At 40.6% G+C, this 24,039-nt stretch overlaps 1 protein-coding gene across 1 annotated transcript in view; it reads left to right on the plus strand.

Annotated features, from left to right (window-relative positions):
* The window catches only part of camsap2a (calmodulin regulated spectrin-associated protein family, member 2a), an 85,011-nt gene that overhangs the window by 26,480 nt on the left and 34,492 nt on the right, over positions 1-24,039 (plus strand). The window contains 2 exon segments of the mRNA XM_030049302.1: positions 10,186-10,347; positions 13,511-13,594. Of these exon segments, the coding sequence (XP_029905162.1) occupies positions 10,186-10,347; positions 13,511-13,594 (246 nt within the window).

Raw genomic sequence — 24,039 nt, forward strand, 5'->3', positions numbered from 1 at the left:
ATGCAGTCAGTTTGAGTGTGATGTCATTCCCAGCTTGGACTTTCGACTTCCAAAGTAAATGGAACGCAGCGTTAATCTGGCCTTGTTTTGAAAGCGAGTGAGAGAAAAAAATTGTTTTGCCTTATTCCATGGGGACACCATTCCAGTGACAGACTAACTATATAGAAATAACCAATCCTCCTGCTGATGGTGTCGTTGGCTCATCTGGGTCATGTAGAGGCATCAGATTTTAATTGAGACTGTTTGATAACCAGTTAAAAACTCATTTTAGATGCTTTAATTATTGAGGACTAAAGTAGCACATTGCAAATTTCTGAGTTTGAAACATTTCATGATGATGTTGCGATGCACGCAAATACATTTTTTTTTTATCTTTCATTCGTTCAGTATATCAATGAAATATTCTACAAATGTTGGCAAATATATACCATGTAAAATTACAGAAAAATTCTGGGGAAGACCCTCAGACCGCCTGCCCTGTTTGGATTTTGCCCACCCGCTTCACATGAAGTTTAAAGGAAGCATAGCGATGCCAAAAGAAAGCATATGTGTTCAGCAAAGCTTCTTGCATCGAGTAAAGGTTAAAAAACAGGATGCCATGGCATATTCAGAGAGGAGGCAGTCTTATTGCAGTTGACACACAAGCCTGCTCTAATGAGGACGGCTAACCTTTTCTCGAGGCGATGGAGAATCCGCCGGGTTCCATGCTACAGCAGCATTCATCCAGCACTAATTCATTGGCAGTACAGTATGCCTATCTATGCCTCATGACCCTTGAAGTGCAGGAAGGAACAGGATTTTCCACATTTTGTTCAAACTGTTGGGACGATTTTGTTGCATCAAGCCAATAGAGATGATCTGTAAAAGGCTTAGACTGATGTATTGGTTTTGAATGGAATCTGCTTAAGTGTGTATGAATGTGTGGTTGTTATTGTTAGTATGAGCTGGGGCTGGGCAATATGGACAAAATCAAACAGAATGTTATGTATGACCAAATACCTCGATATCAATATTGTGATGATGTTGTGGGAATGACTGTTGGGGCTCTAGTTTCGCAGACCTGGCGAGGCGCGGGCGCAGCGCATCTGCGCTGCGCCAACTGGGTGTGGCCAAGTGGATTTTGCAAGTTTGGCACGCCGTGCGCCTTGGCGCATCTACTGCGCCGTTCCTCCTACCGGCGCAAGGGAGGAGAGAAGGCGTGGTGTGGGTTTGACACAGCCGATTCACTTTAAACCAATCAAATGAGCCCCTGTCCTCGCCTTTAAAATGCGCTGCGCGAAGGCGTAGTGGTAGTCTACACATTTGACATGGACGAAGAGAGCAGCCGCATCACACACGCACTGAGGCCAGTCTTGGCTGCTGCAATGTTGCTGGAGCTACCTGCCATCCATCTGTCCACCCATCCATCTAACCACCCATCCATCCATCCATGCATCTATCCTTAAATTCCTGAGTCCCCTGTCTTTCCATTACCTGCCTGCCTCGCATCTCTTTTTTTCCAGCTCTGTCACCGTCTGTTAAAGTTATTGATTTTTACGAGCAAATAAAAATTTTACTGTGAAGCCCCCATTTTTAATGAATGTTTTTACCTCAAAGGATAATCCTCGCCATATTCATATAAATAGCCTACATGTTTGTTTTGCAACTTTTGACTCCATCACTTACTGATGCAACAACACACTAGAGATTAAAACAAAATCCGGTTCATGAAAGCTTTTACATTCGCTGTTCTAAACGCCCAGTGTCTGGCAAGGAACCGATGCATTTTACATTTTCGATATGTGTGGAATCAGGGTTTCATTCATTCATTCATCTTCTAAACCGCTTATCCTCACTAGGGTCGCGGGGGGGTGGTGGAGCCTATCCCAGCGCTCATAGGGCGAAGGCAAGGAAACACCCTGGACAGGTCGCCAGTCCATCGCAGGGCAAATCAGGGATTCCGTTAGAAAAAATTGGCACCGGACAACGTGACCGGCAGGTTTTCAATTTACCGGACAAATGTTTGAAATTCCGGTCAAATATTATCTGAATTTACTGAGCTTAAAATTATATGCAGGCTATATAAGAATGATATCAAGGCATGTCAATTTATAGGTAATCTTTTTATTGAAAAGCAGGCTGTGTCAAATTAAATTAGTGCCGTCAATTGACTCACGTGCGTAACGTCTAAAATAAATAAATAAATATTGCACAAGCCTGCTCTTTTAACATGAACGTTGCATACAATTGCAAACAAAAAAACGGGCTCATATCATTTTAATAACGCGGCGTGCTGCCAACTTGAAATCAAATAGATGCAATAAAAACTTAATTCAGCAGCTGAATTAAAATCAAAAGTCTCAAGTGTCTCTCCGCAACTTGCAATGCGCATCAGTCTTGTGACCTTGTTCTGCCCCAGGCGACTTTGCTGCGCTGTTTTGATCCGGTTCTGCAGAAAAAAACCCTCTCTCTCCCTCTGGTACACCGGAGACAGGGATCACGCAGTCTATTTTTTTTTTTTTAATTACAAATAAAATTACGTGGAAATTGACTGTTTTAATGAAATTCAAATTGTGAATATTTTCACCGGACATTTAAAAATTACCGGACTTTGGCAGATTTTACCAGTCATAGTCCGGTGATTACCGGATAACGAAAACCCAGAGTGGAATATTTAAATATATATGGAAGAAAAACTGTGTAGTTAACAGGGGCAGCGCCAGACACCATAACTGGAAAAAAGACATCACTGTATGGGACACATTGTTTGACTGACAGGTGATCAGGTTGGGTTTCCATTACGCTGCCAAACGGTGCCAATCTCCTTTGATCTGACATCAGTTGTGACGGCACAGTCGATATGGAGATACGTTTATGTGCGGACTGAGATAGTAGCATTGAATAGTGGTTTCTGTGGGTATTTATTGCATTGTTAATGTGCCTGACATTCTGGAAACCTGCCTGTGAGGTTGTGGTGACATGTGCGCACTGCCCGCCTGTCAGCCAAACTTCCACTGTGCTGGCCACGCTGCGCCTTGCGCCGAAAGTAGACGTGGTTTCAGGAGGCGAGCTTTTGGCGCACCTCGGCGAAGCCTTTTGGCACGAAACTGTCACTGCGCCAAGCTGAATCTGTCGACACCTCCCCCTGCTGCGCAGCCACTCCCATCTCGGCGCAGATCCGTCTGCGAAACTTGGAAACCGTTCGCCTCGCGCGTTGCGCTGGTCGAAACTAGCTCTGCACAGGGTGCGCCTCACTGCGCCACCCTGCGCTGCGCCGGGAAACTAGAGCCCTTGGTGTTAAGATATTTAGACATGAGATTTCAATCATTAATGTGGATAATATGATGGCCAAGCAGGTAGAGGCTAACAGAGCAGCTAAAGCCGTCTGATGTTGCAGAAATATTGCAGCCTTTAAAACCACAACAAGACACTATTGATCATGATATTGCGATATTCAAAATCCCAGACCATATTGCGTCTCATCACAGCACTGATTTAATATTTATATATTGCCTAACTGGGTCAGGTCTCTAAAGTATGTATTGAGAATATGCAGGGGTTTTTCTTCCTTATAAAGTTTGGAGGCTACCCACTTTCACACTTGTTGATTTGCTGTTGAGTTGCTATAGGAATATTACAGAAATATTACAGGCGACAGTGTGAATGTGTGTGTTGCAGTTACTACAGGAATACTATAGAAATATTTCAGGTTGATTTATCCACCTAAGTGATGAGCCTGACTCTCTCAGACCCGCTGGAATAGTTCAATAATCTGAGCGTGAACGGATGTAATGGGGTCCAGTCTGTAATAACTGTTTTCACCAGTACCAAGCTGTTTCTGTGAGGCTGTTTCGCTCAGCTATGGGCAAAAAAAAAAAAAAAAATCCTTCTACCATGATTAGATCAATACTGATCCAAAAGATGAACAGCCTGTGTGTCCCCAGACTGTTCGTCTTTATAGCATTCTGTTTTGAATTTTTTTAACGTGTTTTCAATCAAGGCAAAGGGTTTTCCCTTTTTTTTTTCTTGTAATTTAATTTTTATATATAATCATGATGTTTATTATACAGATTTCTTGTTAACTTGTGATATCTTCTAGTCATTTTTGGACTTTTTATTTATTTATTTTTTTATTTATTTTTTTTTTTACAAATTTTCTGATAATTGCCCTACATGTACTTTATCTGCCTTATGGGCTTGACGGCAGTTCAGTTCATCATCGACTCCTGAAAATCAAATTCTATGGCGGTCTGCCATAGAACTGCCAGAGGTTGCCATATATTTATGCATATGTAAGCGCTCTCATATGTACTTCCTGTGCTGTGCTTTTGGGGAATGATGCTTGACTGACCCTTTTTAGATGAGTCTTGCCCAGAGTTGATTATTTTATGTGGAAAAAGAGGGTCATTTTTCACTTCAGTGCACTGCCTGATAATATAATGTGTGTGTGTGTGTGTGTGTGTGTGTTATTGCCACAGTGTTTGGACAGGCTAAATGAAGGGCAATAGGAAACACCTCGCCAGTGTGTTATTAAATGGGGCTGCCTTGCTGCTGTGTTGCCAGATTAGAGACAATGGAAATTATACAGTTTGCTAATGCTGTGTTTCTTCCAAGAAAATTATATATTTAAAATGAAGGAAAATAAACCACAAATTTGCCACAAAATTACTTAAAAAAAAGAACATAAAAAGTACAAAAATTTTTGATGCCATGCACACCCCACTGATCTACACAGGCTCTGGAAAATAATGCATGCATGTCAATGAGCACGTTTACATGCACACCTTATTCCTGTATTAACCGGAATATTTGCAATATTCCGGTTGCGCACGTGTCATGTAAACACGCACCGAACCCGATTAAGGTCATATTCCGGTTGGAGAGAATTCCGAATAAGCCCCCTGGAATATTCCTGTTCCAACCGGAATATTGGGGCATGTAACCACCTTAGTCGGAAAACTCCCCGAACCGGAATATTAAGTCACGACTGCGCATGCTCGACTCACAAGGACTTCTGTGGCGTCTTCGTTGCTATGGTTACCTGCAAGCGGGGAAAACGGCATGGCGAACAGCAGCAAGAGCCAGGAGACTGCAGTCCACCTTCAGCTAATGAAAGACTTAAATATCACGGAGTATATCGATGAGGGAAAACATAGAAATAGCGACAGAAGAAGAAGAAAAAGTAGAATAAGACGAGGAAGAAGACTTCTTCGTCTGTTTTTCCGGCAGACCAGACGCCTATACGCGTGCTGCTGCCCCCCGCGGCTGAGTGTCGCATTACGTCAGAGAGTGGAATACGCCGAAACACAGGGGCATGCCAAGTAACATGTAAACGGAATATTCCAGTTGCCGCGGCGCAGTTACCTTAACCGGAATATTGAGCCGAACCGGAATATGGTGTGCATGTAAACGTACTCAATGAGAGAGCTCTGCAAACACAGCCATCTCACAACACAACCCTGCAGGATATGTTTTGTTCGTTGGTGGGCTGTGGTAAGTTGCATCACTGTGGCTCGTTAAGACGCCACTTTAGGTTTGTGGCTGATTAATTGGTGTTGCTCATGGAAACGCTCAAGTGCAAGTATAAATATTTGGGAGGCTGCTTCACGGTTAAAAGTGCAGTGAATATACAGGACAGTATAGACTCACAGAGCTTAAGAATGGAGCCAACAGTTTAAATACACACATTACAAGGTTTCCACAGGCTGTACTTGTATATATCGTTGTAGCTCAGAAAAGACAGCCTTTCTTGTTTGAGTTGATCATTTTACATTTACATTCTTAACATTTGGCTGATATTATATACCAAGCAACTTACAATGATTGAGTAGGTGGGAGATTCAATGTGTTGCTCAGCCAGTGTATTCATGCCGTCAGCAACTTGGATGACTCAGGTCTCTCTATTCTGACTGATACTTGGTCATGCAAGAGGCATTAACAGGCTTGCATGTAGTGGTATACTGTTAAAACAATTTGACTTTGAAAAATACACTTCATATTTATGCAAATCCGATATTTGCATGGATATTTATATTTATAGATAATTCAGAGCTTCATCGACCACAACAACTGATGCAGCTGCTCTCCAAGCATCGTGTTTGAGACGTTTATTCCTGTAGCCCACATGTGTCAGACTGGTGCCATGGAGGGCCAAGAGGCTGCAGGTTTTCATTCCAACCAAGAACTCCACCAGCTGATTTCACTGATCACCTCACCTTCCAGCAGAGAGAAGGGACTAATCAGTGAAATCACCTGGTGGAGTTTTTGGTTGGAATCTGGAAACCCAAGTGATCTTCACATACTTTCACCCAGTTTGGCCTGTGACCTCCTGAATATGAACACATGCACACAGACACACAATACCCTTCACTTACCCGAGGAAGGATGGCAGGGAGTGAAGTGCCTGTCTCAAGGGAAGAGCCTTTCTCAGTTCAGCCCAGCAGTCGTTAAAGTTGGCGAGTGGTGATGAAAGAGATTTTCTAAGAAAGTGCTTCCCACAGGCTGCTTGTTAATGGAATCCCATCAACAAGTGTGAAGTAGAGCACGTGTCCCTTTGATGGCTATGACCTTTATCAATGATGCAAGACTTAATGTTAATCCTGCATGAGACAGGACAGGCGTGGCTGAGGTTTCACTTTTGTTGGTCTCATTTCAATAATTAACGATTTTCATCAACCAAGCCCCAAAATCTAAATGGTATTTAAAAGGAGTTTCATCCTCAAAACAGAAGTCCACCATTTGAAAAAAAAAGTGCAGTAAACCTAGTAGTTATTGTGTAAGCCCTACTTCATGTATTTATTTTTCATGTATTTTACATTGGTTCCAAATGTGGTTTTCCTTTTAATGCAGTATACAGTATTTGCTGCATACCATATTCTGACTTTTAACTGTGAGACATGGAAAAGAGAATGAAACTTGATATTTCCAGCCTGTTCCTCTTGGGAGTGGAGCCAAAGTGCGGAAGTAGTTATGCAACATGCAGCAAAAAGTAGAACCAGTGGCTACAATTGCACTTTTATGAAATAATTGATAGTACAGGATTCAATCAGGAAAAATACTATTTAAAGGAAACCTGTTTTGGCCTTGCAGGCCTTGACCTACCCATTTTTTTTTTCGCAGGCCCAAATGTTTTGAGTAGATCAGAACACATGGCCTGGTGTGATATAATTTTTCATCACAAATAGGGGATTGTACATAACCTGAACGTACGTAACGAAAATGTCTTTTCAGTACTTGTGAAAAGACTTTCAGCTCATTATAAATACCATATTAATGTGTACAGATTGATACAATTATTTACCAATTTTACCAAAAAATGAAAAAAAAACTGATTTTGGGTAGACATTTATAGCAGCAGAGAATAGAATTGAGCTCTTTATATGATGATAATGATAATCATGTAATGGAGAGCAGTTCCGTTAGTTGGTCTGTGATGTCAGGAAGACATCTTACTCCGGCTGCCTACAAGCTAGCAGTCGCTGTGAGCAAACTGGGTCGTGTAACCAGGGATGGAGGTAGTAGTTTCCAGGGCAACAGCCACAAGGGAACGGCCGACTGGAGACAGAGTTTGAGATTTACAGTGGAGGAGGATTTGGATTTGGAGTCCATGCTTCATCACAATCCCATAAATCACTCCCTGTTCTGTGCCTTGTTGCTCACTCCCTCCCCACTACCTGCTCTCCTTTACTTTTGTACTCACGCTTAAAGGAGGATCCAGTCTCATTTGGACTTTGAGCTTGTTTACGAGTGTCTGAATAGTTTACATTACCTCCAGTCTTTTTTTATACATGTGTGTAATTAGATACTTAAGCACCGTGGCTTTTTTTTTAGTCATTTTAAAGATATGATTTTAGCACAATAGAATAGACACAATAGAAGACAATGATAAGACAATGGATATTAAAATGATAAAAAAGTAGCATTACAGTAGTTAAAATGAGTAAATTTAAATCACAGTAATGTAGTAGGTAAACTTAGTAGATAATAATTTAGAATAACATATTGCATAGGTCAAGATAAATGCTAATAAATAATAATAATAATGATAATATAATAGATAGATAGATAGATAGATAGATAGATAGATATACTTTATTGATCCCAACCAGGGAAATTCTGGTGTTCCAGCAGCAACAGTAGAAACATATAATAAAGTTAAATAAAACAGAATAAAGGCTAAATATTTATAATAAAGACTATAAAGACTAACTAAATATTTACAATAAAGACTATAAAGACTAAAAACTAAAAATATACAATAAGGGCTAACCTAAGAAAAAGAGATATGGGATGTGAAATATGCAGATGGTAATGAATATGAAATGAAATATACAGATGGAATTGAATTGAAGTATATACATGATTGTATAGATAAGGAGAGTTAGTATGAAACCACGAAACCAAGACCCAAGTGGCAGAACCCGACGCCCGGTACTGGGATTCAGGAACTAACCGACTTGATTCGGCCTCTTAAGGAATCACCACTTCCCCTCAGGTCTGAAAAACAGTGTGAATGTATTAACCTAGGATGTAATATATAGATAATAAATAATAAATAAACAGTTAAGGTGCTGGGTAATGGATAATAAATAAACAGTTAAGTTGCTGGGTGATGTATAATAAATAAGCAACAATAATAAACAACAATAATAAATAGATAAATAAATAAATAATCATAAAAAGTTGATTGACAAACCTAGATGGATTTTGAAGCAGGAAATGTTTTTGAAGTCTATTCCCTTTATTCCAGTGACCATCAATATCAAGCAATGCAGGTTACATTTTCTCTCGACTATAAATCAAATCAAGTCAAATCAGTAAAAACAGACTATTTTCTGGCTGATGTATTTGTTTCGATCGCAGTCAGATACAATAACATAATGATAAAACAAAAACATTTTCTGACATAATACTTGAGGCAGCATATTTCCAGTGATGTGGTAGCATACTCAGGCACTTTTCCAGTCTGTGGAAAGTAAAAGGGAATGGCAGCCAGTTGCTCCACAGAAGGCAAGAAAGCAAATCTAATAACTTAAACTACAGGTGACAGTGTGCAGACATCACTAAGAACTACATAAATGATCTAAAATATGCCATTGCTGTGATCTTATAAGGCTGTAAGTGTGAGAGGCTGTAAGAAAGAGAGTATGTTACACTACCCTGGTTCCCTTGAGCATGGCACTGGAGCTCGTCAGTGGTCACGACTGCTGGAAAAGAGCATGCATACTCAACACTTCATTGATTCCGTCACTGGAATCAATGAAGGTGAAAAGCACAATTTGTTTCCTATGAAAAAGTGGTTTCAAGGTTTGCTGTGAATGAAGTGAATCTCTTTGAATAGACCCATCTGCCTAAATGGTTTGAAGGAAAACAGATTTCAAGACACATTGTTAGATTAAGTGCCTCATCAAGGTGGACATTTTTTGCCGGCTATTCAGGATGAAAGTATGTGCCGCTTTCAATACATTGCTGTGTCTGGTTTCAAAAAAACACATTGGTGCCCTTTTCAAGAGGTTTTAAGACTCAATACAAAATCTTACCCGCTGTGATGGATGTTTCTGCAGCCTTTGCTTGCTCCCTTCTCATCGGTTTGTTCCTGTCTGCTTGTAGATCTCATGGACTTGACAGGCCTTTGCAGAAATGGCTTCGTCTGCAGTCGCTTAGATGCAGCGTTTGCCATTTTCTGTGTCTGTCAATCTATTTTTGATGTTGTTGAGCTTCATATATTCATGTGGTCCTACATAACTCAAGATACTGAGGTTAAAACACTAACAAGGCCAGAGATTACCTCTACAGCAAAGTGCTGTGATCTGTTGTATACAAGTTTCTTACATACATGCAGCACATTGTTTTCAGGAAAACAATAATTCCAGCTTTTCTCCATTGCTTATTTCTTCATCTAGCACTTTTCTGTCATAGACCATTAATTTAAGGATGTGAGTCACATCCGGGATCAGGCCCTTGACCTTTTCACTTCCAAGTAAGGTTTGAAGCTTATTCCACTGTTGAACTCACTGCTGGTCACTATGGAGAAGAACATTAGTGAAATTACCCAAAATGTAAATGACAGGAGAAAGGGAGCATATGGGGGAACCACCAAAGAACATCTGCGGATTTTTTTTTTTTTTTTTAACTCTCAGCATGCTCCTCAAAGTAACCACTCTTCACCCTGTAATTCTTCCCCTCTTCTTTTTTGTGTTTCCTCAGAGTGCCCATCTGGCCATGATCGACACGCTGATGATGGCGTACACGGTGGAGACTGTGAGCGTGGAGAAGGTCATGCCCTGCATTCGCCAGTATTCCCCCTACGATCCTGAGGTGGAGACGCCGTACGATACAGAGGACGTCATTACCACATGGGTCAACAAGGTGGGTCACTTATTGGACACATGGGATTTTTGTCACCTTGACCAGAGGCACATTGAAGAAAGCCTGAAACATATGTGGTGAGACGCAATTAGGTTAGTGTTAAACGGGATTGGAACCCTGCATCTCTGCTATGGTAAACTTACACTTTACCAGCTGAGCCAAACACAATGTGATGCACAACTGGAGTGGATTAAGGCAGTTATTTTTCAGAATGTCAGCTGGGGGGAAGTCTACCTCAATGGCAGGAGGCTAACAGTTAGCATTTGGAGCATCCAGCCAGTATCCAGCACTAAGTAACAATGAGAGGAAGATAGCACCACTACTGTCCTACATAATATTTATATACTTTTAGGAGCAAACATACAATTACAATGTCATGTTGTGTGCTAATGCCTATTAGATTTAGTAGTATTCTTAAATTAGGTCAACTAGTTTGTAATATCAATCTAAGGTGCAGTTAAATATATGTATGTAGATTTTAGATACTCTTGCTCAGAAGCACTTGGGCAGTTTTGTGCACCGTTCATGTTGGACTCAGGTAGGACTCTCCAGGTGATGTTGTTTTTAGTCAGAAACTCTGACCTAAATACCAACATACAAGTAACCTTTTGTGCCCAAACCCCGGTGATACTGTACACTGGATGACACACACAGGTCAGCTCACTTCCCACAGAGAGAAACCTCCTCCGGGGTGTAGTCGAGTTTACATCATCTGCTTTCCACTATTGTCGAGTCCAGTTAAAGCCATTATATCAGACTGCTATTGATATCAGGCCTGCTGTGGGTTAGCATGTGTCACATAGGGGTGGTGCTTTCAGTATTCACAAGTGTATGGGAAACACTGAGGAAACAGGAAACGGGCAATGGTGGTAAAGTCACACTATATTCCTTGTGCCCTCCTTGGTGTCATTTCATATCATCCACGTCTTTCAGTTGAGGTGCAGTTGAGGTTTTTTCTACGTCCATGCCAATAAATGATAAATATTCAGGGCTTTCCTTAGAATTTAGGCTAGTTCTTGTGAGGGAGGAAGAGCCTGTGAAACACTATCTAGACCAAAACTGATAAAAGTCTCACAAAGCAAGCAGATCTTCATGGCAGGGTGAGCTACCTTTCTTGTTCAAAGGGAGGAAACCTTGGATGCATACTTTAAATAAAATTTCATGTGAGATTTTTCCTTTTCTATACATATACATATATATGGAGGTCATGAAGTACAAGGGACCGTCTAACCCAGGGCCTGTGCTTTATGGGCAGCTGGCTATGGCGTGTGTGTGTGTGTGTGTGTGTGTGTGTGTGTGTGTGTGTGTGTGTGTGTGTGTGTGTGTGTGCCTGCGTGCGTGTGTGTGTGTGCATGTGGTTATGTCAGTGCCACTGTGTGTGCCAGTGTAAAGCATTTGGCTTCTTCCATACACAACCACAGGCCCTGTCTGTTTACATTCTTCTGGTAGGGGCAGTGCGCTGATGCCAACTCTCAGCTGCACACACACGCACACACACACACACACACACACACACACACACACACACACACACACACACATCGTCACAGGAATTGTGGTATCATGCAGTCCTTGTGGCCAGACATATGGCTCGCTATAGGAGTCCTCTTGTGTTCAAAAGCTCCAACTGTCTCAAGCTTTACAAATGAGTCCCACTTTAACCGTTTGAGTCCCAACAGGGCAGCGTTTCATTTGAAATGATTTTATTTAACCCTCTGAACAAAATTCACCAAATTTTATTTGAAATTTATTTGTGATAATTTATTTTATTTTATTTTATTTATTTTATTATTATCTTTAGAGATTTTGTATTTATTTATTTATTACAAATGTTTTGTTTAGGCTTACTTTTGTTTTGTGCAATTTTATGCCATTTTTCTTGTGATTTAATTCTAAATGTTTTATAAAGTATAGTTTTCTTTTTCAGTAGAAGTTTTTTTTTTTATTTATTTTGCTAATTTTCTGATATTTATTTATTTATTTGTTTGTTTATTCATTTGGACTAGTTTCTTGCTCATGTTCGGGTCATTTCTTGCTAATTTGCTCATCACCTTTTTGTTTTTGAAGGGAAAAAGTGAAATTGCTCAGAATTTAAAGCATTTAAGCACAAGAAATGTGACATCGATCCAGCATCACTGATCTGATGTTTAAATATAGAATTTAGCTGCATCTATTTCTGTCTCTCTCTCTCTCTCTCTCTCTCTCTTTCTTTCTCTCTCTTTATTTATATATATTTATATAGACAGAGATAAATTTATATATATTATTAGAGATAGATTTATATGTATTATTTATAAATCGATAATGTATATCTGTATATATTATTTATTTTTTATTTACTCACATAATATTATATATGTATGTATTTATGTATTTATTTATTTATTGTCTATTCTTTTACAAATTTTTTTGTTAATTTGTGAATCATTGTCATTCCCATGTTTGCAAGAAATCAAGTGCATTTGCTCAGGTTGCAAAGGGTTAACCCTGAACATCCACTCTCATTAACTGAGACAAGAGAAGGCATTGATCTGAGTTGCCAGAAGTGCAGGATTTGATTTGATTCAGGTCAGTTTAATTCAGTTTGGGCCCATTTGATTTGATTTGAGAAATAGAAAGCACATGGTAAAAATGAAATGTATGTATGAATATTTGACACCAGAGAGTAGCACACAGTGTTGTTTTAAACACATCATGGTCCTTGATGGAAGGCAAAATACAACTAAGTACAAAACAAAACACAGTACAATAAAGCTAATAAACATGATGGATGATTATATAGGAAAATTATAATTATTACTACATTCATAACCAAGCAGCCCAAAAGTAAAGTAAGCATTTCAGTAATACTAATAGTCCAGTATTATTAATTTTGAATACTAATATTAGAATATTCACTCATTTGTGCAGCACTGCTTTATCTGTGACAAACAGTTTTTACATTTGTACAGGAGCTTCCAAGTAATATGCAGTTTGAAATATGCAGACTTATTTATGCATGAGAGCAGTAGCAATTGGAGATACAGTAGCGGTTAATTATCTGTTTCCTGTTTGGTCGTCTGCTCATTAAGAAATGTATTTATTGTTGTTCTGCCTGTATGTAAATGTCCTGCTGGCATAGCAGTTTAAAAATCACTGAATATATAATATTTTTTTTCTTCAGGTGAATGAATATCTGAAAGACATCATCACTCAGGAGCAGAGGAAGAAGGAGACGCAGAGCACCGAGCCTGCTGGGAGTCCCCGGGTGGGTTTTTCCTCTTCTCCCATCAGTTTTGTCTATCGTCAGTTGCCATCTCCTCACCTGTCTTCTCTTTCCTTACTTTCTTTATGCTCTCATCTCGTTTCTGTTATTTCCTCTTCTCTCCTCTCCTCTCAGCCTCAGTTCTTCACTAAATACACTTTCACACTCAAAGGTCACTAATGTGATGGACAGTTTCAAGCAAATCAAGTGAAATCCACGGCTCCACTCAATGGATTTAATGGCAGTTTCTATCATTTATTGATTGCTATTTCTCCCAGGCATCCATACCACTTCAATATCTAACACCAATTCCCTCGACAGAAATTAAGCCATTAAAAATACCTTGACATAAATCTCCATTCAAACATATCTGAGCTTAGGATGAGACAGAGATACGGAGCCTTATTGTCAGCATCATCTTTACAATGAGGTAGAATTAAAGTCAGGTATGGTGTGTTTTCTCCCCCTACATTCTGCCGTATTTTTCAACCCTCGTCAGCTGGCTTTACTGACAAGAATCTTCTTGCTAGCTTTCAATATTTCAACAGGGCACTCATTTTTACACTTGTAAAAGTCATTATAACTTCTTTTCTGTAAACAGGAAACTCGCAATACAGTGATGTGTGCCTTTGATTTTTGATATTTGAGGCAATTATTCTGAAAAGTACTGAATGACTGGCCACTGTTCACTACTATGTTTGGAACTACTTTCTACAGTGACCAAAGTACAGCCCATTTGGAAATGGCCACAGTAAACCACAGAGAGCACTTTAGAAAGTTGTGGGCAGCATAATGTGGCCAAGCTAAATGCTATATATAACCTGTTAGAATGCATGGTTGGTAGCCTTTTTTCCAGTGGACTATTTCAAGATGTATTTGACTGTACAAGGTTTCAAAATTTCAAAGACGACACGCATAATGGTTTTTAAGAGGCCGGATACAATTGCCCTGCTATGTTAAAGGCTGGCAAGAAACAGTAGCAAGGTGGTATTTCTCAGGGAGAGTATCTGTGTTCCCTAACCTTAACACTAACACTAACCATAATCTGACCCTAACCCTTAAACAAACTCAGACCTATAATAACTCTACACCAATATAAACCCTAACCATTTTGGAATAAGATTAAAGTAACGCATCCTGAACATAACCTGACCCTAACCTTAACCAAAATCAGGCATTACAAATAATTACCGCCCTATACAATTTCAGAAACATAATTGGAGTCCCATGTTGTTGCGCTGTACAAAGGACAAAATGTCAGGATGTGTGTCCATAAGGCCGTCTCTGCCACCCAGCACTGGGCATCACGACTGCCACATGGGCACACATTATGTCAGATGCCAAGCTGAACATACTGTGCTTCAGGAACAGTACTTACAAAGCAGTGAAAATCAAAGTCAATCCCACATGGTGCAGTTAGTATGAGGGAGAACAGCTCCTTCTTGTTCACTGCCCTAGAATAATTTCCTAACAAACCTACAGTCACCAACCGTTGCAGTAGTATTGGGGGAGATAGGGTAGGGGCCACAGGGGGCCGGTGTACACACAGAACTCTCACAACAGTCCCTTCCTTCCTAACAACCCCATAATAACTACCAACAATATGTATAGCTTACCTGACAAGACAGAGGGCCCCAGGTTGTTGCAACGTGTAAAGACTAAGGGGATGAGGTGATTCCATAAGGCTGGACCAAGTCTGACAGCTCCTGCCACCTAGTTCCGGGGATCAGGGACCGCCATATGGTTTCACGTTAACTCAGAACCGTTAAAGTGTTGAGGCATGTTGTTCTTCGGGGAGGTGACAGATAAGTCATGGACGTGGGCCATGACTTATCTGTCTTATCTGCCTTTTCTCTCCAAAACTCACCTGGCAGACCGCCCATAACAGCAAAATTGGAGATGGATAGGTGTGAGATATCTACTTGATCATTAGTCACACCTAACCCTAACCAGAGTAACACCTTGGGAACATAGGAACCTTGGGAACATAAGACTCTGGGAAATTAGGACCCTGGGAACATAGGACCCTGGAAACCTAGGATCATAGGGAGATAGGACCCTGAGAACATAGGCCCTTGGGAAAACAGGATCCTGGGAACATAGAGCCTTGGGAAAATAAGGACCCTAGAAGAGCACATATGTAGAACTGTAGGACAGAGGACCCTAAGAACATAGGAACGACTGCTTCTCATCACTTAAGCTAGTGCTCAGGATGTGCTGGGTACTTTAATAAAAGATGAGAATCGACATTTCAATACAACATTGGTTGAAAAAGACCAAATCTATTCTTTAAAGTGATAGTTCATTCAAATTTCATGAGAGAACTTTTTAAACCCTTAACCACTTGTTTACAGTCTGATGCATAGTCATCTCTGTTTCTTGGTATTTTCATGTGTTTGTATGTGTGAGAGTGTATCTATCTGAGCTATGTTTTTACCCGCCAGACAGGTTGGGTTTGAATTATGGTCTGCATGATGGCAAGGTGCAGGGTTGGCGTGGCAAACACCACCCACCATCCTGCCACAGCACAACTATCAGTTCAGGGAGAATGATGGCGATGATGATGATGTCACTCCTTTTTCCCTAAAGCTTTCTTTCCTCCTCCCCTTCCTGCTGTCACCCATCCTTCTTATGCCCATATTTCCAAAGCTTAATCTACAACATGCAGTTTTTCAGGAATGCAAAAAGGCTATACTCGAAACAAAATTCATATATATTTTTAAACGATGCAGCAGGTTTGAAACAGATCGCACAAGTCATGAACACGGCCATGTGAAATTACAATTTCAGAAAAAGAAATTTAGATAGCAAAACTGCAGTTACATGAGTTTCCCACGATCGCAGGTGGGCCTCTCTCCGCCCCTCAGCTGCTCATTAATTTTCCAAATTGTAATTTTGCCTTTCCTTTGATCTTTGCTCCGCTCTCGTCTATCCATCCTTTCGTCTTCGCAGTCTCCTCTCCTGCCCTCTCCTCCTCTGCTGTCTCTTGGTTCCTTCGCTCTCCATCCACAGGAAGTCACAGCTTTTGTGAGGCAACGTACCGTAACACAACACCTCCAGTCAGGCTGCTGCGTGGGGGAGTTATCACTCGGTTAGTCGCCTTGAGGGAAGATATCATCACCCTTCGATAGTGTCCCTTGTGTTTTAGCCCAGTGATAGTTGGAATAGAGCTCTGCAGAGTGTGTCCAGTGTGTGTGTGTGTGTGTGTGCGTGTGTGTTTTTATTGTTTTTGTTTCTCAGCCCACTCCCAGGGCTGTGCAGCCTTCTGCAGTGTTTGATGCTGATGTGACCAGTCAGTGTGCAGATGCAGCACTGTATGCTTCAACTATCGCATGCACGCATGCACACACACACACACACACACACACACAGTGCAAGTGACAGTGAGGGGTAACCGATTAGCTGCAAGAAAAGTTCAAATAGCACTAAGTAGGATCAGTGCAGCCTTTTATTTACCAGGAAAGGAGAATGTGAAAGCTGATCTGTGATCAGTGGATGTGGCTTAGGGTGAGTCACACCTTCACTGTCATCTATAATCATCACTGTCGCTCTTCCAGTGATTAACACTGATAAGGCTCAAATCCCTGGGGTACACACAAGCTAGCTTGATGTTTGCTTAATGCATTAGCACTATTAGCATCGCTAGCTTGTTTTTCTTAGCATTACAAAGTTGCCTATTTTAAACACCCTGGCTAATATTAATACAGGCTAGAAATAATATAAAATAAATGTATCTGGTTCAGCACCAAGCTAAAAATATACTGTTAGTAAGAAAATGTTTGCTCAGTGGTCTGTGTTAAAATCTCTACGTTCCCAGCGTCCTCCATTCCCCAGTTCTACACATGTGCAGTGTTACACCAGTTTCCAATACAGATATACTTGGTTAAGGTATTTTCCAGAAACAGGCCACTATTTTAAAACTAGGAAGAGTAAGATTGATCACACAACATTTAATTCAAGAAAATGCTTAATTCAGGGAAGTACTTTAATCAGTTGTAAGCGTGTCAGAGACATTTGGCTCTATGCACGACAGGCTCCTACGTATTGCTGGTTAAATCTCAGTCGTATGTGATATTGATTTTTCATTGTTTTTTTTTTTTTCCTTTATTTGAATTGCCCTTTTTATTAATCATGAGCTCAAAGCCTGTGAAACAGTTACACTTTGAAGACGCAAGGACGGCAGCACATGATCATTGCTGCGTTCCACAGTGTGTAAGCCTCAGCCAGGTTCAACTCTGTGCTCAGCTTCCAGGCCTTTCCCAGAGACAGAGAACTGCAGAAAAAGTGGGTAATTAATATTCACAGGGACAATTTTACCATCACAAATCACACAAGTGTATGTGGCCGACATTTTCAGTGCAGACCTGATTGAGCCTTCAACTCCAGCTGGGCGCCGGCAGTGCCCAACACCCCCGAACACCGGCCAGACCGGCACTTTTTTAATAGAAAAAATCTCCTGCCTGATTCTGCTCAGCAGCTGCACTGTCAGCTGATGGACCAAATGCAAACTGAGGTGCATGTCTGCTGTAAAGCAGCTGGATCAAAACACAGACTGTGTACCTGACGCTCATTTAACCATCCTCTGGGTTTGCTTAACCTCGTCTGTAATTTGTGACACACATCAGAGCCACGACAGTGGAAGACTCCCCCCACACACACCTGCACATTCAAACAGTCCAATATCAGGTTCAGCTTGATAAATAATCTGAGCCTGAACTGACGTGATCGGGTCGAGCCTGGAATAACTCACAGATGTGAAACACGTCAAAAGTTGGATGAGGCTGGAGTGAGTAGGGATGTCTCTTTTTGTTAAATGTCTGTTTCCCGTTAAAAGCCATTTTATTTTTACTTTTTTACCCGGAAGGACTATCAAAGTAAGAATTTCATTGTATGGTGTAACTGTTTGTTTTACTGTGTATATGACGATAAAAAGCCTCTACCTCTGACTCACTTTCCCGCTCTATATGTAGATAAACACGTATCACTTCAGAGGGATTGTGATTGTCATACACACAGTAAAACAGGCGGTTACGCTGCACAGTGAAATTCTTACTTTGCTTGTCATCCTTCCACACAGGTGAAATGTGGAAGCAATGCATTCATAAAGCAGTTAAGCAGTTAAGTGATGATCCATGGCGCTGGGCTGGGGACAATAGGACCCTGGGAATCAGGGCTGCACAATATGGACAAAATTTCATTCCGTGATGTTTATGCTAGATATCTCAATAGCGATACAATATATGATAGGGCTATGAGTTCACGCTTGTTTGAACTTTTACATGTAGCAACAGTGAAAATTGAGCATTCTCAAAAAAAAACAAACAACCTATAATAACACCAACTGTATGTAGAAAATATAGTTCACAAAACAATTCACAAAATATTGTTTGATCAGAACAGACCAATCACTGTCTTAGGCTACCCCTAACCCTAAATTTGATATCGTCCATTCTGTTGCCTTTTGAGATGTTAATATCATGCATATTCATATACCTAGATACTGATATGATCACAATATATCGTTCAGCCCTACTGGGAACATAGAAATGACTCCTTTAAGGCTCTGCCAAAAAGTAGTTCCTCTAACTAAAACTTGTAAGCAACATAAACCAATCTGGAGGTTTAACTGTTTGCAGACAACACGCAACTTTACATCTGTAACAATGTTGCTTTCTAGGCAACTGTTAAAAAAGTGGAAGGTCTGTACGCTCTGTCATTGGTCATTGTTAGCAACATGGAGAACACTGTTTTAGTTAGCTGTTGTTAGGTAGTTTGACAGAAAAATGAATCAGCTGTAGGTGAGGTAGATAATCAGCTGTTAGTTTGACAACTGTTGTAGTGGAATGATTAGCTCATGTGGTGTTATCGTAAAAAAACAAGCAGATTGCTTGAACAGAACTGTCTGTTGTATAAATGACATTACTTCACCTCACCTCACTTCAAATGGAAATGCACAACAGAACTGAAAGCGAGCAGCCAGTAGTTACAGCAGAAGCCTAGATATATTGGCTGTTGCCCCCAGTGGTTTAATTGATAACCATGATAGCTATTGAGGTGTGAGATTATAAGACTAACTGCTAATCTAGTAACATTCAGGCTTGTTTTGGGCATTTTTTATATTGTAGTCACAATGTCTTGCATGTGGAGCTTTGGTTACTTAATGCTCATGATGTGAGTGTTAACACGTCCGCTTGTTTGGCCTTCTACTAACATCATCCAGAACCTCAGGGCCTCACATGGAGTGTGTGTGTGTGTGTGTGTGTGTGTGTGTGTGTGTGTGTGTGTGTGTGTGTGTGTGTGTGTGTGTGTGTGTGTGTGGTGGGGGTGTTTCCTTCATGTGTTAGCCATAGTGACTGTTTCTCTCTCCCTCTCTCTTGCTTGTGGCCAGTATTGCCTCTGTCTGCACTGCGCTGCTAGTCTCATCCACTCAGTGATGGAATTACACGCTTTCAAATTCATCCAAGTACACTTGTATCAGTCGATATGTCTGTCTGCTGCAGCTGAAACGATTCAGTTCTCTCTCTTTCAGTCTCTGTCTCTCTCTCTCTCTCTCTCTCTCTCTCTCTCTCTCCCTCCCTCTCTCTCCCCCTTTCCAATTGAAATCACTTGACGTCATGGCTGTAGAGCCTGTAGAAACAGCTTTGCAAATGCTGCATAGAAAAGATAAAAAAGTTGAAAACAAACTTCACTTATTTTGGTGTTGAATAGTTGTATTATATAGTATTGCCTCATGCAAAACAATGTGTAAAGGTCTCACTCTGTCTCTTTCTCTCTCTTTCTCTCCCTGTTTTGAACTGCTCATTTTTTATTTTTAAATATTTTATTTACCCAACCACTAATCAACAAAATTAACCTTATTTCCTGTTCTTTGTCATTTTTTGAAGGGATTTAAAAATTGTTACTTTTATGTTTTTGCTGATTTTGTGTTAATTTTCTTTTTGTGTCTTTTTTTTTCCAGATAATTTACTTTAACTGTAAATATGTAATTAGAATACTTACAATCTGTCTTGTATTTATTTATTTATTTTTTTAACTTTTTTGACAGTTGTCCAGTATTTTTATTTACTTATTTATTTGTTTATTCATTTTCTGAAAGTTTGTTTTTTGTTTTTTGTTGGTGTTTTTTTTTTTTTTGGCTAATTGCCCATTTTTAGGTCCTTTGTTTCTAATTAATGCTATTTCTTAAAAGTCCAACTGGGAACAGGAATTGAAAGCTGTAACTTCTGGGCATCTCCCACCCGTTATGTTGGCAGGCAGAGCAACGCTCAGCATCATCTCTCTCCCTCATCCCCCACCCTCCTCTTCTCTCTTTCAGTTTTCACTTCATGACACTTTATCGCCATGATAAAATGACTCATTCTCACATAACCAAAGCATAAGTGCAAAACTCATTCCCTGTGCATCTCAATTTAAGTGTGTACCAGCAATAAAATGTTGATCAGAAACATAATTTTATCTTGTTTCAGGCACCACATTACTGATCTCCCTCTCCCTCTCTTTGTGTATGTGTGTGTGTGTGTGTGTGTGTGTGTGTGTGCCTCCACATTCAATTGAACATTTATATTAATTTTTTTATTACTGCAGTTTTTCAAGAGAGAGATGGAGGAAGACAGTTACAGTCACACAAGGTGTGACACAAGGACACACACACACACACACACACACACACCTTTATTGTTGCAGGTTTTATGCCACCCTGACTCTCACTCCTCTATCCCTTCATTCCCCTCACCCTCCCCCACCACCAGCAGTGTGACTGCAGTGTGAGTCACGTAGGCAGCCTCTGTCAGACAGTGTGTGTGTGTGTGTGTGTGTCCCCGTCCCACAGAAAGATGTGCGCCGTCCTAGGACAAACACTGTTGCGTGTCTTTATTTTGAGCGACTGTACTGCACTGTGGTGGGTGGGGCTGGGGGGTGGAGCGGGAAAGGGGAGGGTTGGAGGTAGAGTGCAGGTTGTGTTGTGTGTGTGTGTGTGTGTGTGTGTGTGTGGGTGTGGGTGGGTGGGTGTGTTGGGGGGTGGCAATGTTAGTGCACAGAGGACAGTGAAGGGAAGACTAATCCTTTTAAGTCGCAGCTCAACCGGCCTCGTCTGGGTTGAGAGAGGATGGGTGAGGTGGTTGTGTGTGTGTGTGTGTGTGTGTGTGTGTGAGCTGGGGGGATGTCCACCTCAGTGGCAGGTGGCTAACAGTTAGCATTTGGAGCATCCAGCCAGTATCCAGCACTCAGTAACAATGAGAGGAAGAGAGCACCACTACTGTCCCACAGAACAGCTGGGGGGAGTGAAATATAATAATAATAATAATAATAATAATAATGATAACAGTAATGGGAGAACCATGGCTTTGAGAGCTAAAGTGCAGGGAGTAATTTGTCCTCTTTAAGTGTCCTTGAACAAGACACCAACCCCCTACCTGCTCATTGTAAGTTACTCTGGATAATAAACTGAAAAAATCTTCCATTATCAGCAGCAGAGGGCTGGTATTAAAAATACTTGCCAGCAGGGCTTTGCCACTTTGTTGCATTAGCATATAACTATGTCTATTGTGCTGTTATCATGAATACATAAGTTTGTCTGTATCTGCTCTGCTACATTAGCACATGTTAAATCAGTTGTGCTTTTAACCAAGATACTCCTGATATTCACAGAGAACAGGGCATAAAAACAGATAAAAGAATTACATTTATTAAATCTACACCTTGTAAAAGCAAAATGCATTTGCTTGGTGCACGTTTTTCAGTTGTTTTAGGGGAGAAGAATCTCAGTGACACCCAGGGATACTGGAACTAGGGAGGTCACAAGGATTGACACTTTGATGCCAAGTCGATGTTAGTTGTCCAAAATTACAGCCATAACCATATTTCTATGGCACCGCAGGTACTGTAGGAAGCAGATATGTGAGTTAGCCTTCAGTGGGTCGTAGCATATTCTTCCAGAACTGATGGGGGCAGTATACATATGATTTGTTCACTTGTTCAAGTGTGCACTGAAGAGGAATGCCTACAGGAAGGCAGACGAACACACATGAAAGATGGCAGCTTTGCCTCGGCTTGTCCAAGAGAAACACAGCAAGAATCGTGTCTGGAAGGATTTTGCGTTGCTGGTGGATGTTTAGGGGATAATAATACATTTGCAAAACCCGATATGCAAACGGTGCCCTTAAAGTTTCCAGATGAAAAGAGGAAACACTTCCAACTTAGCAAAGCAGCTCAAAAACAGTTTTTTCTAATTATATATAATCCCATTTATTATTTACATATTTTTCTCATGTCTCTGCTGGATACTGCAGTTGAAATTCTGTGCAATCTAAAAAGTTGTGATTTAAGCACTTATTGTGTGTTTTAAATACTTGCAGCCTTAAATACTTGAATGTTCAACAGATTTTAACAAAGGAGTGTATGTTGAAGTAAATGGGATTTTTTTTCACCGTGGTATCGAAACAGGTTTGGAGAATGGTGGAAATTCACTGGTATTGGTATCGACTACTGAATTTGTGGTATCGTGACAAGCCTAACTGGAACAAGCAGAAGCCTGGTCCTCTCCTGTTCCATCTCATGCCATGCCCCCCTGCTGCTAACCAAATGTCCAACTTGGACTCCATGAGCCTGTGTTGACTTTGCTGGGTCATACACGGAGGGCAGATTTGTAGTCACTGGAGAGGCCTGGAGAGGTGAAGCAAGAGCACAGATTACCTTCTGTCCCCCCTCTCTGCCTGAAAATTCCCTTTGTGGTACTGTTGCCTTGCAATATGCTGCAGACACTGACTTTTTCTCAGATCTAAAATCTGAGATGTGTTGAAGCACCAGAGTCAGTTATTTTTGTCCAGCACAGTAATGGTCTATGCCTGTGGCACAGTACAGTCCAGACGACATGATACTGACATGGTTGCTCCTCAGATTTGGTGCAAATCATTGTGAGGTAGTTGCACTGAGAGGGATAGAAATGCATAAAATGAAATTTGAGTCTTTTGAGGAGCACAGATATATTTTATACATGCAAAATGTGAACATTAGGGCTGAACAATATGGTAGAAAATCATATTGCAATTAGGTTTTCTGATACTGCGATAGGATTTCAATAGGAACAATCTTTTTTTGCATTATAATTTTAATTTTCACCTGAAAAGATAGTAAAATGATGTGATTTTCATCGGGGTCCTTACCAAACAAACATGATTTCTTGCATCGGGGAAGTACAGTTTGTAGGCCAAAGCCTCTCTGTAGCCCCACAGTAATTCACTGAAATGGTATTTTGGTAAAATGGTAGTGATAAAAATTGCAGCTCAAGGGATTTGGATATTGCACTTGGCCATAATGCTATTTCAGTAATATTTCAATTAATGGTTAGAATAATATAATTGTTCACATTATAAATGTGAACAATTATAATAGTTGTAATGAGCAGGGGTGTAAAAATAGGTGTAAACATGTGCAAAATAGTAATAAAGACA

Source organism: Myripristis murdjan, chromosome 4, assembly GCF_902150065.1.
Source record: "Myripristis murdjan chromosome 4, fMyrMur1.1, whole genome shotgun sequence".
Taxonomy (NCBI): Eukaryota; Metazoa; Chordata; class Actinopteri; order Holocentriformes; family Holocentridae; genus Myripristis; species Myripristis murdjan.